The 12,860-nt window shown below is 39.0% G+C and overlaps 1 protein-coding gene across 2 annotated transcripts in view; it reads right to left on the bottom strand.

Annotated features, from left to right (window-relative positions):
• Positions 1 to 1,223: 1,223 nt before the first annotated feature.
• The window catches only part of PDZRN4 (PDZ domain containing ring finger 4), a 367,612-nt gene continuing 355,975 nt past the window's right edge, over positions 1,224 to 12,860 (bottom strand). For both annotated transcript variants that reach the window (XM_045466897.1, XM_045466898.1), the window contains 3 exons: positions 12,698 to 12,799; positions 8,237 to 8,353; positions 1,224 to 3,562 (listed from right to left, as the gene is read on the bottom strand). In XM_045466897.1, the coding sequence (XP_045322853.1) occupies positions 2,036 to 3,562; positions 8,237 to 8,353; positions 12,698 to 12,799 (1,746 nt within the window). In that variant the 3' untranslated portion in view covers positions 1,224 to 2,035. The remainder of the gene's footprint in view (positions 3,563 to 8,236; positions 8,354 to 12,697; positions 12,800 to 12,860) is intronic.

Below are 12,860 nucleotides of genomic sequence, written 5' to 3'. Positions count from 1 at the left end.
GAAGGTAAAACAATGCTGCAGGTGCATCATAGTGTATGCCAAAATGCTGAGAGAGTCTGGTGTCATCAAAACGGGTTCCAAAGAGAAAATGTGTATGTGATTACACTCTCAGGTAGGTGTAGAATTGGGCACAGAAACTCCAGACAGGAGAATAGTATAAGATAACTGGAGTGGAAATGGGAAGCCAGGAATCAACTCAGAGAAGATCTAAAAAGGAGCAACAGGCAAATTGGGCAAGTGAATGAGGGCCCGGAATATAAAGCAGGGCATCAGAGTCTGATTCAAGAGCTGAAACTGTCAGTTTTTAAACAGGAAAGTAACTTCAGAATTTTTCAGATGTTGTGTCTCTACTGTGTCTCCAACAATCTCTTGGGGTGAATGAAAATTTGATCAAACTCAGTTTGCATATACATGGTCAATCTGGCCTTTACCCTGGAGGTGTCGTGAGTGACACATAGATGGTTTCTATGATGAAAATCTAGATTTAAATAACCTATCAGATAATGTGGCAATCTCATTTTAAACTGGCATATAAGGCATTTATAGTTGACTATGCTCACAATTATTAAAAAGATGATTCCCCCCAATTTATTCCCAAACGATAGGCTAAATAAATGCACGTAGTGCTATGGAGTGAGTTGTGTCACCCTAAAATCCGTACTTTGAAGTTCTAACCTCCAAGGTGATGGTATTTGGAGATGGGACCTTTGGTTTAGATGAAGTCATGAGGGTAGAGCTCCTATGAGGGATCCAGTGCCCTTATCAGAAGAGACAGCAGACAGCTTTCCTTCCTTTCTCTCCACCACCTGAAGACAGAGGGAGAGGGTGGCCATCTGTGAGCTGGAACAGGGCCCTCACCTAGTTGCTGAATCTGCCAGCACTTGGACTTCACATCCTCCAGAGCTGTGAGAAATACATTCCTGTTGTTTAGGCTACCCAGTCTATGGCATTTCGTTATGGCCGAAGCTGACTATTTTTATTTATTATTATTAATTACTATTATCCCAAGCTGACTAATGCATTTAGTGTCATTATAAACATTTTCAGACACTTCACTGATCCTCTCTCCAGGTCCTTCCCTGAATTTTTCCTGGCTTTACCTTACCTGGGTAGCAGACAAAAGGAGATAACCTCATATTTACTGGATGTTTAGTTAGCGTCTGTTAGACGGTTGACATATATTATCTAATTTAATCCTGGTAAGAATATGTGACACAATGATCTATGGGAAGTATTTCGAGACAATTTTATTGGAAAAGAAAGTGATAGAAAATGTACACATTTTATAATCCACAATTAGGACTCTTCTAAATAGTATACATATATGACTAATTTAAATCTGGTAACCACAGTGAACAATGAAAATAAAACACCCCTTGATAGCTTTTCTTAAGGATAATCAATAATTTATTTTTTCTCGTCACAATTACCACAATTATCTAGCTACATGACCAATGTCACTACATACCACAGGAAGATTGTCCACTTACACTTTACTGAGACGAAGACAACGGCCATTGATGTGTTAATGTACAACGGGATGTTAAAAAGAGGTGGTTTTTATGCGTAAGACAAGATGTGGCACATGATTTATTAACAGGTTTGATTTCATACGTATTATGCCAAGAAGCAAGCATAGAAATGTTTTGGCATTGAGTTGTTATTAAAGTAGAAAATAAGTAAACTAGAGAAATAAATCCAGATCTTAACTTACAATAGATACATTAAAGTAGGAAATTAATTGGCTCCTCAGTATTTTTGTTCAAGTTTTTTGTTTTCTTTCCTTGTGTTTTTTTTTAATATATATAAATGAGTAATATGAATATATCACAAGTTAAAGAAAGATCTCAGCCAAAAAAGAAGGTACTAGTATATGAAAAACAAATGAAAAATTACCAGGTATTTTTGCTTACAAAAACTTTAAACTATAAAGAGTCGCAAAATATATATAAAAACGCCGCATTGAACGAGGCAATCGTACTCTACCCAAACTGGTAGCGCCCTCCTAACATCAGTTGCATCGCTGTTCATTCGGTCATACGGTGGTGACTGACAAAAAGGCATTATGAACTCGTGTGCCATCAGGAGACTTGGCCCCGTGGGTCATCAGTTCTTGGATTGTCATCCAGTTGTCCAAAATTTTCTTGTTTCTTTTTTTCATCATCTTTTTGTGGCTCAGTTCAATGATGTTGATCTCCTTTCTGCCCTCGCTGCCGCTCTGGGGGCTCTCCTTGAGACACTCCAACCGGCTCCGCATCATGAACTCCCGGCGCCGACGCTGCTCCTTGGCCCGAACCAGGTGTTGCTTTCTTTCCTCTTTGCTCCAGTAGCGGCCCATTTTCATCTCGCTCATGGTGTCATCATCCGTCGTCATGCCACTGCGCTCCTCCTTGATCTTTAAGGCACGTTCCCTCAGAATCCGGTCTCGTACTGGTCTCTTTGTTATGTACCGCGTCCCGTCGCTCCGAATTTTCACCTTCCATTCCATCTTGGGCTCTGAACACTTCTGAGACTCCTTGCACATGCTCACTAAACTCAGCTGACTCTGCGCATACTCCACTGCAGATTTCTGTTGAATCAACTGCATGTAGCTTTGATAATGGCGGGCATGTGCTGGGATGTTTGCGTATCTGTAGGAGGAGCTGTGGTAAGGGGAGAGGTAAGGGATGTGTTCGCTGCTGGTTTGCTCCTGATCAGAAAGCTTGCCGCTCTCTGAAATCTTCTCCTTGCCTTCAATGCTGCAACCTGGTTCAGTGGTTTTGGCTTTGGGGGAGGTCGACTCTTTACTGCTCAGCCCGGAAGAAGACTGATTGGCGGCCATGGTGCTTCTCAGGTTTTTCTTATTGGTGAGGTTGATCATTCTTGGAAGGGAACTGTCAGGGGAACGGTCCACAGTGAGTGGAGTGCTTCTGCAGCTTTCAGCTGTGTTGTAAGCGCTAGAACTGTCCTTGTCTGACTTTTCTGGGTGTTCGATGATGTCATCTAGCTTTCCCCTTTGCATGTCTATGCTGGTGTTGTAATTCCGGAATCCTCCACCGTGCAAAGCCCAGATGTCTCCATACTGGTCTGTCACTTTCTGGAGCCTGTGAGCCTGCATGATATTCTGGCACTCCAGTTCAATGTTTCTCAGTTCTTCGTTAAGCAACTGTAGTTCGTGCTCCACTCCCTCTTGTTCCCCTTGATGGCATTCTATTGTGCTGCTCGAGTAATACAGGTCATATTCTCCATGGTTCCGAATCTTGCATTTGAGCTCCAAGAGCTGTCGGAATCTTTCACACTCCTCATCTGGGTTGCCGATGCAGTCTGAGTCTATGTATTCACCAGACGCGAAGCTCTCATTGCACTGAAGTTCAACGCTTCCTAGAGTGTCTTGGCTCTGCCCCAGCTCTCTCCTGCTCTTCAGGGATGCGCTGTTGGGATCCTCCGCTGCGTTCTCCTGCTCTGAGCTCTCATCGTTCCGCAAGCTTTCATCTGTACGCCCCACCCCACTGTCTTTCTCGTGGTTGTTAGAGGAGGACGTTGCCGTATCTGTTGTGCCCTCTTCTTCTTCTTGTTTTTTTGGCTAAGAAAACCAAGTTGAGAGAACAAAGAAAATTAATTATCTTGAGAAACACTGATTGTGGACAAACTTGAAAGAATGATGCTTCTTGAAATAGGCAAAAGACATGAATAGACACTTCTCCAAAGAAGACATCCAGATGGCCAACTGACACATGAAAAAATGCTGAACTTCACTCATCATCAGGGAAATACAAATCAAAACCACAATAAGATGCCACCTTACACCTCTCCGAATGGCTAACATGAACAACTCCGGTAACAACAGAGGTTGGTGAGGATGCAGAGAAAGAGGATCTCTTTTGCATTGTTGGTGGGAAATGCAAGCTGGTGCAGCCACTCTGCAAAACAGTATGGAGGTTCCTCAAAAAACTAAAAACAGAACTACCCTACGACCCAGCAATTGCACTACTGGGCATTTATCCAAGGGATACAGGTGTGCTGTTTCGAAGGGACACATGCACCCCCATGTTTATAGCAGCACCATCAACAATAGCCAAAGTGTGGAAAGAGCCCAAATGTCCATCGATGGATGAATGGATAAAGAATAGGTGGTATATATATATATATATATATATACAGTGGAGTATTACTTGGCAATCAAAAAGAATGAGGTCTTGCCATTTGCAACTACATGGATGGAACTGGAGGGTATTATGCTAAGTGAAATTAGTCAGAGAAAGACAAAAATCATATGACTGCACTCATATGAGGACTTTAAGAGACAAAACAGATGAACATAAGGGAAGGGAAACAAAAATAATATAAAAACAGGGAGGGGGACAAAACAGAAGAGACTCATAAATATGGAGAACAAACTGAGGGTTACGGGAGGGGTTGGGGGAGGGGGGATGGGCTAAATGGGTAAGGAGCACTAAGAATCTACTCCTGAAATCATTGTTGCACTGTATGTTAATTTGGATGTAAATTTAAACAATAAAAAATAAAACAAGTTAAAAAAAAAAGAATGATGCTTCTTGGCAAAAGTGTGGTTCCTAGAAAGCTGTTCTAATTTTAGCATCCATAACAATTTTAGAAACAAAGGCCATTAGCTCAAGGCAGCTTTTTATGAATTGAAATAAAGAAAACCAAAGCTGCTTGGATATGCCTGTCATACCTGACTTGGTGATAAGTAAAACAGGACACATTTAAATACTTGATCCTTATCTTAAGGATTTCTCTTACTTGAGAAAATGGTATGCGCGTGTGTAAATGAGGTGCCTTTAGGAGTCTCTGAGATGGTAACACACAAAAGGATGAGTGAGACAGGTAGTCTAAATGGTCTTCTGCAGAATGGAGGCCTGGAGTTCTGAAGCTGCATCATCTTATTATGATGATTTTTTCCTGAACTTTAAGTTCAGAAGAAACTTCACTGATGTAGTAATACACTGGTAATGGTAAGCTAAATAGCACAGTATTTCAGGAATAGGTTAGTACTAGAGCCTTGGACCTTCCATCGATGAGGAACTTTAATCCCAAATGTATTCAGCTTATTAGTGACACAGAGAGGTGGAAAAGGCCAGTGCTATCCCCTGGAGTCAGGATTTCTTCTATGCTAGGATGTCATATTTTCTGATACATGTGCCCAGACCTTAGTGCATCTCCAAATCACACTGCTCAAGAGCAACAATGTCATCTTAAGACTCATTTGCGTTACGTAAAAAATATTTTTCTACTCTCAGCCACTAATATCCCTTAAAGGTGAATTTTATTCTGCTGAGAGTGACAGTTCTCATGAAAATCAGAGCAGCACTGATTGCCAGATGTGGACTTAATGTCAAAAAGTGTATTTTTGACATAAATGTGAATACACACTTGTAGGTAAACTTTATTCCTTGGTAGTTTTTGGCTTTCATGCAGAACAATTAACTGTTACCGCCCTAAGAGGATGCATATGTAGTTCTTTCTCTGTGAACAGGGTAAAGTTTTTGTTCTCTCTGTCACTCATCACATCCAAGTCTACCTGGCAGTTTCTACATTGTATTTTCTTTATGTGTAAGTCCACTCACTATTTTATATATATATTTCATCTAGTAGGTATAATTATACAATTCAATATAATTAAGCCTGTTAGTGTTAAAGAAGGACAGAATGCATGAGAAAAGGTATTCTAACACAGGTTTGAAAGGTCCCTCAAGAAAATTGTTATATTTTTCTTCCACAGAAGTTATGGCAGAACAAAACGTAACATCAGCCGTAAAGGAGAGCACATGACCACGTATCATGTTATTCTAGGATTCTCAGCCTTCCCTAAAATATTTTTCCTCAGTTGTTGAAAACATACTGAGATTTTAAATGCCTTATCGATAAAAAAACAAACAAAACATAATGTTATAAATAAGTAATTGAGTGCTTGGTACATCCGTATGTTCCTCGAATCAAGCTGACAATAGTATCCAATGTGGTGACATCAACAGGCTGTGCCATAAAACCCCCAGTGGATGTTATGGATATTGGACATTTTAGGTTACATACTATATTATTTACATTTATTTTTTTCATATCTTTGATGGGCTTAAAAATACAAAAAGGTAGTATTTCTTTATCTTATTTTTTTGTTTATTTGTTTTGGAGGAGTGAGAGCAGGGGAGGAGCAGAGAGAGATGGAAATAGAGAATCCCAAGCAGGCTCCATCCACTCTGTCAGCACAGAGCCAGATGTGGGGTTCTATCTCAAGAACCGTGAGATCACGACCTGAGCCAAAACCAAGAGTCTGACGCTTACTTGACCCAGCCACCCATGTGCCCCTCTTTATCTTATTTTTATATGGAGTGCAAAGGATATAGACAAATTATGCCAAGAGCGATGTTCCGCAACGTGTCAACAGCAGCCGTAAGACCAAGGATAGTGTGTCAAAAGAAAGTTTTAATGCGTATGTGTATTTAAGTTTTGTAGTATGAATACACATTTTTATTTTATTTTTTTATTGAATTTGCCTTTCTTTAGTCACTGGTTTATGAGATAATGTGAAAATAAAAAGAGTTTTCCATTCTCAAACCTAGAATTCCTAGTTTCTAATGTAATGCCACTCTATCGTTTATCATTTCCCTATGGAATTATTATGGTGACAGGCAATGCCTCTACCAAGACATTTCTAATGTAGTATTATTGTTTATAAGGGCAAAGGACTTTTAAAGGTTTCTGTACTTCTTATCATTTTTCAGTCTCACGGTGAAGAAAAATTTCCACACAATGAGAATCTAACCTCAGGGACATCTAGTGTTACCTCCAACGACCTAGCATTTGTATTAAGTCTGATGAGTAGGCAGCATTTGACACTATATCGCTTCACCTGGACAGGATTTCTCCCTTCTTTCTTTATTCCAACATCCTCCTGTCAATTCTGTATCCGGTCATATTTTGTATCTAAGAGAGAAAAAGCCTGGAGCAAGGACTTTCTTGCTTGTAACCAGAAGCTGCCGCCAAAAAATATCTTTATCTGTGGCCAGCGTTGAAGTCATACATAAAAATTTCAATCTGTCCTGCCTATATTGAAAAGCAATCACCCCAGTAGCAGCATCGCTTTTGAGCACGAGCTACTGTTTGTGAAGTGGCCAATGAGCATCGCACACGCAGCTATGCTGACACCGTAGTCTGCAATATAACGATTTATTTAATATATGGGCATGTGCACACAGACACGTGCACATACGTCTCTGTTATGAAATGCTAGCACGTCAGTAAATTCCATCATTCACTTCGTAAAGCGATAGGATGTTTGTGTTTCATGTCCCTAAGCCTAACTGTCCAGGATTAAAAAAAAAAAAAAAAAACTATCTCTTAGAATGTGTTAAGAATTAACATTGAGAATAGGACGATAATTAAATCAATAAACTGACGTCAGAAGTGTTAATAAAGCTGTATCAGGCAGATGAATGACACGAATTCAACACACAAAAAATCTAGGATATATTTTAAAAGATCTAGGATATACTGATCTTGTCTTTATCCAATAGGAACAACAACGATCACAAAAGAATCCCCAAACTCGGTTTGCCACAAGCCCCTCTGTAAACTTTCACCAGCAATGAATTAATTAAGAGCAGAAATTTTGTTCATTTTCCTTGTATTCTCAGAATCAAGTGTGGTACTTGGAACATATTAGGAGCTCAGCATTTTTGGTTGAATGATTATGTGACCCTAAGGCAAGATGATGTCAATGATCTCAAATAAGGCTACTCCTCTTCAGGAGTATATAGGTGGAACCGTGATACCAAAACCATAAATCACATTGATGGCTTACATCATGTCACCATCATGCTATAGTTGCCTAAATATTCAAAGAGACACATTTATATTTTAAATTGTAAAGTTAACTTTGGGGGGAGAGGTTATCGCATGAGATAAAGCTTGTCTCCAGCTGGCATATCGAAAAACAAGGTATATTTTTGCTATTAAATTTCAGAATTGGGTTGAATAGTACCTGGGTCAACGTTTCAGTACTACCAGACTCTGTCAACAATGGTCCCAAAGCTTTCCAAGCTAGAAAGATCTCAACAGAAAAAAAAAATGTATTTATTCCTTCTGCTTCATTTGAGATGCCCATCTAAAAAATTACCATTACAGAGGTGTCTGATCAAACTCTTTGATTTAGTTTTTTACTCCATTTATGATTATCCATTAAAAGAAAACCCACTTAACCACATTTCAAATGACGTCGTTCAAAGTTTGGCCCTACCTGCTCCACCTCATTGGCCGTGCGCTGCATTGCTTCATTATGCTGTTCTTCCAGCATCTCCAAGTTTAACTCCTCTAAGAATTCATTCCTTTCATCTTCCAGCCAGCCTTCATCCAGCTGCAAAAGAACACATTAGTACATTATATTAGGTTAGTGGGAACTCATGCTAAAATAGGGTAAACTTAAATGGCAATGCCTGACCAGTTCCTTTTATCATAATGATTCTCTTCAGAATACCAGCCTCTGATAGTTCACCTCTCAGAAGGAGGAAAAAGTGATTTAAAAAAAAAATTGGACTCCTATGCCTTTTATCCTTTCCTGAAACAGAGCTACAGAGTTTCTCTCATAGCCAAGTAGATCTCACAGAATAGAACATTACCATCTTTCAAAATGTATGAAAAGCATATTGCATAATCCACAGCTGTCACGCTCATTACCTCCAACAGTCCCTGTGTTAAAGAACTGCAATGGTACTAATAGGGCCATGAGACAATTGGGCTTTTTTCCTTAACAACAACCTTCAATGAGACGACACACACAGTGTTCCCCACCCCCCATACACACTGATGCTCCTACCCTCATCCTGCCTTTTTATTTTTAGGCAGATGGCTTCCAAGTCAACAAGATGGCTGCTTGCCACAAATACAGACATTTATTTTATCTAGGGGGAAGACGAGAAAGATTCTAAGTTATTCTTCTCATAAAAAAAGGTGATGCTATCCATGTCTATTTTGATTCATTTTTCACACCCAATTGCAAAATATAGACACATATACACACATATATGTATGTGTGTGTATGTATCTGAAATTGTGCATTTAATGGGAATGGAGCAGTGTGGAACACGCGGGGTTTTGTTTGTGGGTCCAGGATGCAGGTATTCTGGTGGGAGTCTTACACAAATTAAACTGAATAAATCCTGTTGGCTTCTCAGTAACAAGTGAAGTGAAAAACCTTGCTAATATGATGAGTGTTGACAGTCAATACAGATAATTTGCCTCAAAGTAGATTTCTGGAGCTGGATTACATAAATTAGCTGTCTATGATTAAATTACCTGAATTATTGTCCATGCTCTGTTTTACTCTGTGTTAAAAGAAACAGCAGCCTTCTAATGAGCCAAAACTGACAATACAGTTGACCCTTGAACAGTAGGGGTTTGAACTTCATAGGTCCACTTATATATGCATTTATTTTTTGATAAATACACTACAGTAATCTATATCTTCTCTTCCTTATGCTTTTCTTAGTAATATTTTCTTTTCTCTAGCTTACTTGATTGTAAGAATAGTATATAATACACATAACATATAAAATAAGTGTTAATTGACTGTTTATGTTATTTTAAGGCTTCCAATCAACATTAGGCTATCAGTGTATTAGTCTTGGGGAGTCAGAAGCTACATGCAAATTTCGACTGGGTGGGGAGTGTTGGCTCTCCTGATCCCTGCATTATTCAAGGGTCAGCTCTAGTTTGAGGTGTTTTCATCCCTGAAAAATGGCAAAGTAAGCTCTTAAAGATAACTGAGATGATAAAAGTTCGAGACAAAACAAATTCTGAAAGAAGGACATCCGGTTGCACCCGGAGAGGCATTAGCATATATGTGTCATAATCACCAATATGAAGGCAGTTATAGGTTTCTTGATATGTATTAAAGGCTACCTAGAACTTAAATTACCTCAGATTTGACTGGGGCGAAAAGTGTTGACACATTTATTCATCCTCATTTATCTTCATGTAGCCTGAATAACTTCAGCAAGTTCTACCCCACTGGCTTTGATATGCAGATGAACTGTGAAAATTAAGCTGACTAACAATTCCATTTCAATTTATAATTGTCCAAGCTTTACATTCTCTAATCCCTTTTAAGTTTCATGAAGCTGCAAACTCTAGACTCCAAAAGACATGACGTAAAGCTAGAAATGTTTCCTTTTCATAAGCACACCAAGGGATTTTTCTTTAATCAGGTCAAAACAAAATATTTGCTTACTCGGAAGTAGTGAATGATGGAATAGAGTCTTCTGAAATTTAAATGAAGGGGTGGGAAAGATAAGAAGAACAAACAGTAGAAATTAATGATTCCCTATAACTCTTTTCTTATTAACTAATCCCACAGATCCTTGAGTTGTCATCCATAGTCAGTGTATGTCTGCTCTGATAAGTCTTTCCTCTAGGCTGGAGGTATACACAGCAGAGTAAGTAAGGAGAGATTCTACTTGCTCACTTCCTTTCCCTGTTGTATCTCCCTTTCTACCTAGATGTGCATTCATGACAGTCTGAGTTTCAGGCTACGCCACAGACAGACCTTTCCCTTGAGCCGAGCTGCGAGAAAGGAGGGCTCTTATTATGAAACAGGGGGATCTGTCTGCACAGTATGGAACACACATGGCATTTCAGGGAAAAGAACAACCTGCATTGTCTCAAAAGTAGTGTTTACAAGTTCCTATGGAGCCCCCTCTGTCCCAATGTCCCAAGGGGAATAGGACAGAATAGCAATATCTTTAATGGTCTGAGGAGGAAAATGGGCAGAAAATGAAAGAAAGTTGACAGGGAATGAAAGAAATGAGTTATTTAAAAATATTGCACAGAGGTACCATATTGCCCCCAGCAAATCTGTAGATCATTTCCAAGAATGCAGAGAGTATTTGAAACATTAAAAAAAGAAAAAGCCTAGAGAAAGCACACAAAAAACTTCCACATTCTCTTGGGATAAAATTCATAGGCCAAAAATGCAATATAAGATATACTGAAATTGATTAAAAAACATAGGTGATATAAAGGCAAGTTTATGTTTTTTTTTTGGTCTTCTTTTTTCTTGCATTTTATAGCATGTACTGCCTAAATTGCATTTAAAAAAATTTGGTGTTAAAATGCATTTTCTTTCCTTATTTTTATAGAAATCTGATTTTCTAAAGGCAATCAGCTTTCTTCCAGTGGCATGAGGTTTCTTTAGGATCGAGGGGCTAAAGCAGCTCCCGATTTTGGCAGGATGGTTATCTTCCCCTCAACAGTGGAAAGGAAGTCTCCTTTGAAAATTCATCCTCCAACGTTGATCCTGCTGGATCAGGAGTGTAGCCAGATATTTGAAAATACCACCAGTTCTAGCAAGCATATGTATTCCATCAATGATAGATCTAGTCTTATGTCATTAATTTCTATTCTTTCCACAGTCCATTATAGCCATTCTGTGGCATGGTTTAAGGAAATGCTTCAATTCTAAATTAATAAGGTGCTCTAGCAGTTACATGGAAAGGGCAGGGAACCCACATTAAAACATTAAAATATCTTTTCTATAACAGGGATAACTACTCCGTTCTCTTCAATTTACCATGAATTTAACTAACATGTGTTTAAGCCCTTTATTCTGTTCGTTTTCAAGAAGACGGGATCAGTGAGACTAACTGGGTTGCCAAATTTCCAGGTAATTAGTGACATTTCATACGTATTTTTCAATTTACTCCCAAATAGGCAGTCCAGCCAGTCGTGTCACAGTCGTGTAGGCTCCCTTCCCCACTCCTGACACCTCAGGTGTGTAACTTTACTCTGCCTTGGGCAATAGCAGGCTTTATGGGAACCATTTAGAATGGTCAAGGGCATAAAGGAAATATATGCCGAAAGGGTGATCTTTTATAACCACTATATTCAAGTCAGGATTTGGTCTGACACTGAAATACACTTACTCAATGTAATTTATAGATAGTATGTAGTTACTGAGTTTGAGAAATATCAGATCAATAGCCTGGGAGACAAATGGTGATATAACCAACTTCACTCAAACTACTGACAGATGGACAGAAGGGTGACGATGTGCTATCCTTTTCTGCATTGTGGCAGGGTATAAAAAGAATATAAAAAGAAGGACCAACAGCACTTTTCTTTCACCATATTACCTCTCCTTGACTGTCATGACATCGCCCTCTGTAAAGATATAAAAAGCAATTTCCCTAGAAGCTATCATCTTGGTTTTGGCCGGACAGATGTTTTTGTCACCCTAAACTTGGAAAAAATTCATTTACTATACATGGAACTACACCATGCTATGTTGGCCACTTTATTTGATAAAGGTGTCCTAAAAAGATTTAAGTTGATAGCTAGATACGCTAATGATTCTCTCATTAAAGATTCTTTCAAGATACCTTAATATGCCAATTAAATATTTTTAGATAGAAACGTAGAGCAAGGATCCATACAGAATTAAAAATCATACCGTCAACCATTTTTCATTTATGAATTCATTCAAATAACTGGCAAGTGGAAGGAGAGAATAATGATTCCATTTTGTATGTTTTTTCCCTTCTTTTTTCAAAAAGATAAGGTTGGTAGGTTAGGTAAGGTGACTCTTAATTATGTCTTGTGTGCTCAGCTTTACAAATAAACACAGTACTGATTTGATATAGATGAGCAAACAATGGATGTGAAGTTCAGTCTCCACAGTCTCCAGATTTTGGATCTGTGTTCTGACCTGAGTCTCCGGCCTTGCGAGGAGCAACACGATTCTCTTACACTCCTCGCTCGACAGCAACGCCACTGCTTCTTCTCGATTCTGGACGTCTTCCCCATTTATCTAGAAAACAAATGAAAGTGGCACATTAGTTTCCATTTCCACAATGCTGCACACAATAAAT

The sequence above is a fragment of the Leopardus geoffroyi genome, chromosome B4, assembly GCF_018350155.1.
Source record: "Leopardus geoffroyi isolate Oge1 chromosome B4, O.geoffroyi_Oge1_pat1.0, whole genome shotgun sequence".
In the NCBI taxonomy this organism is placed as follows: domain Eukaryota; kingdom Metazoa; phylum Chordata; class Mammalia; order Carnivora; family Felidae; genus Leopardus; species Leopardus geoffroyi.
This window is presented reverse-complemented; position numbering and strand designations above follow the sequence as displayed.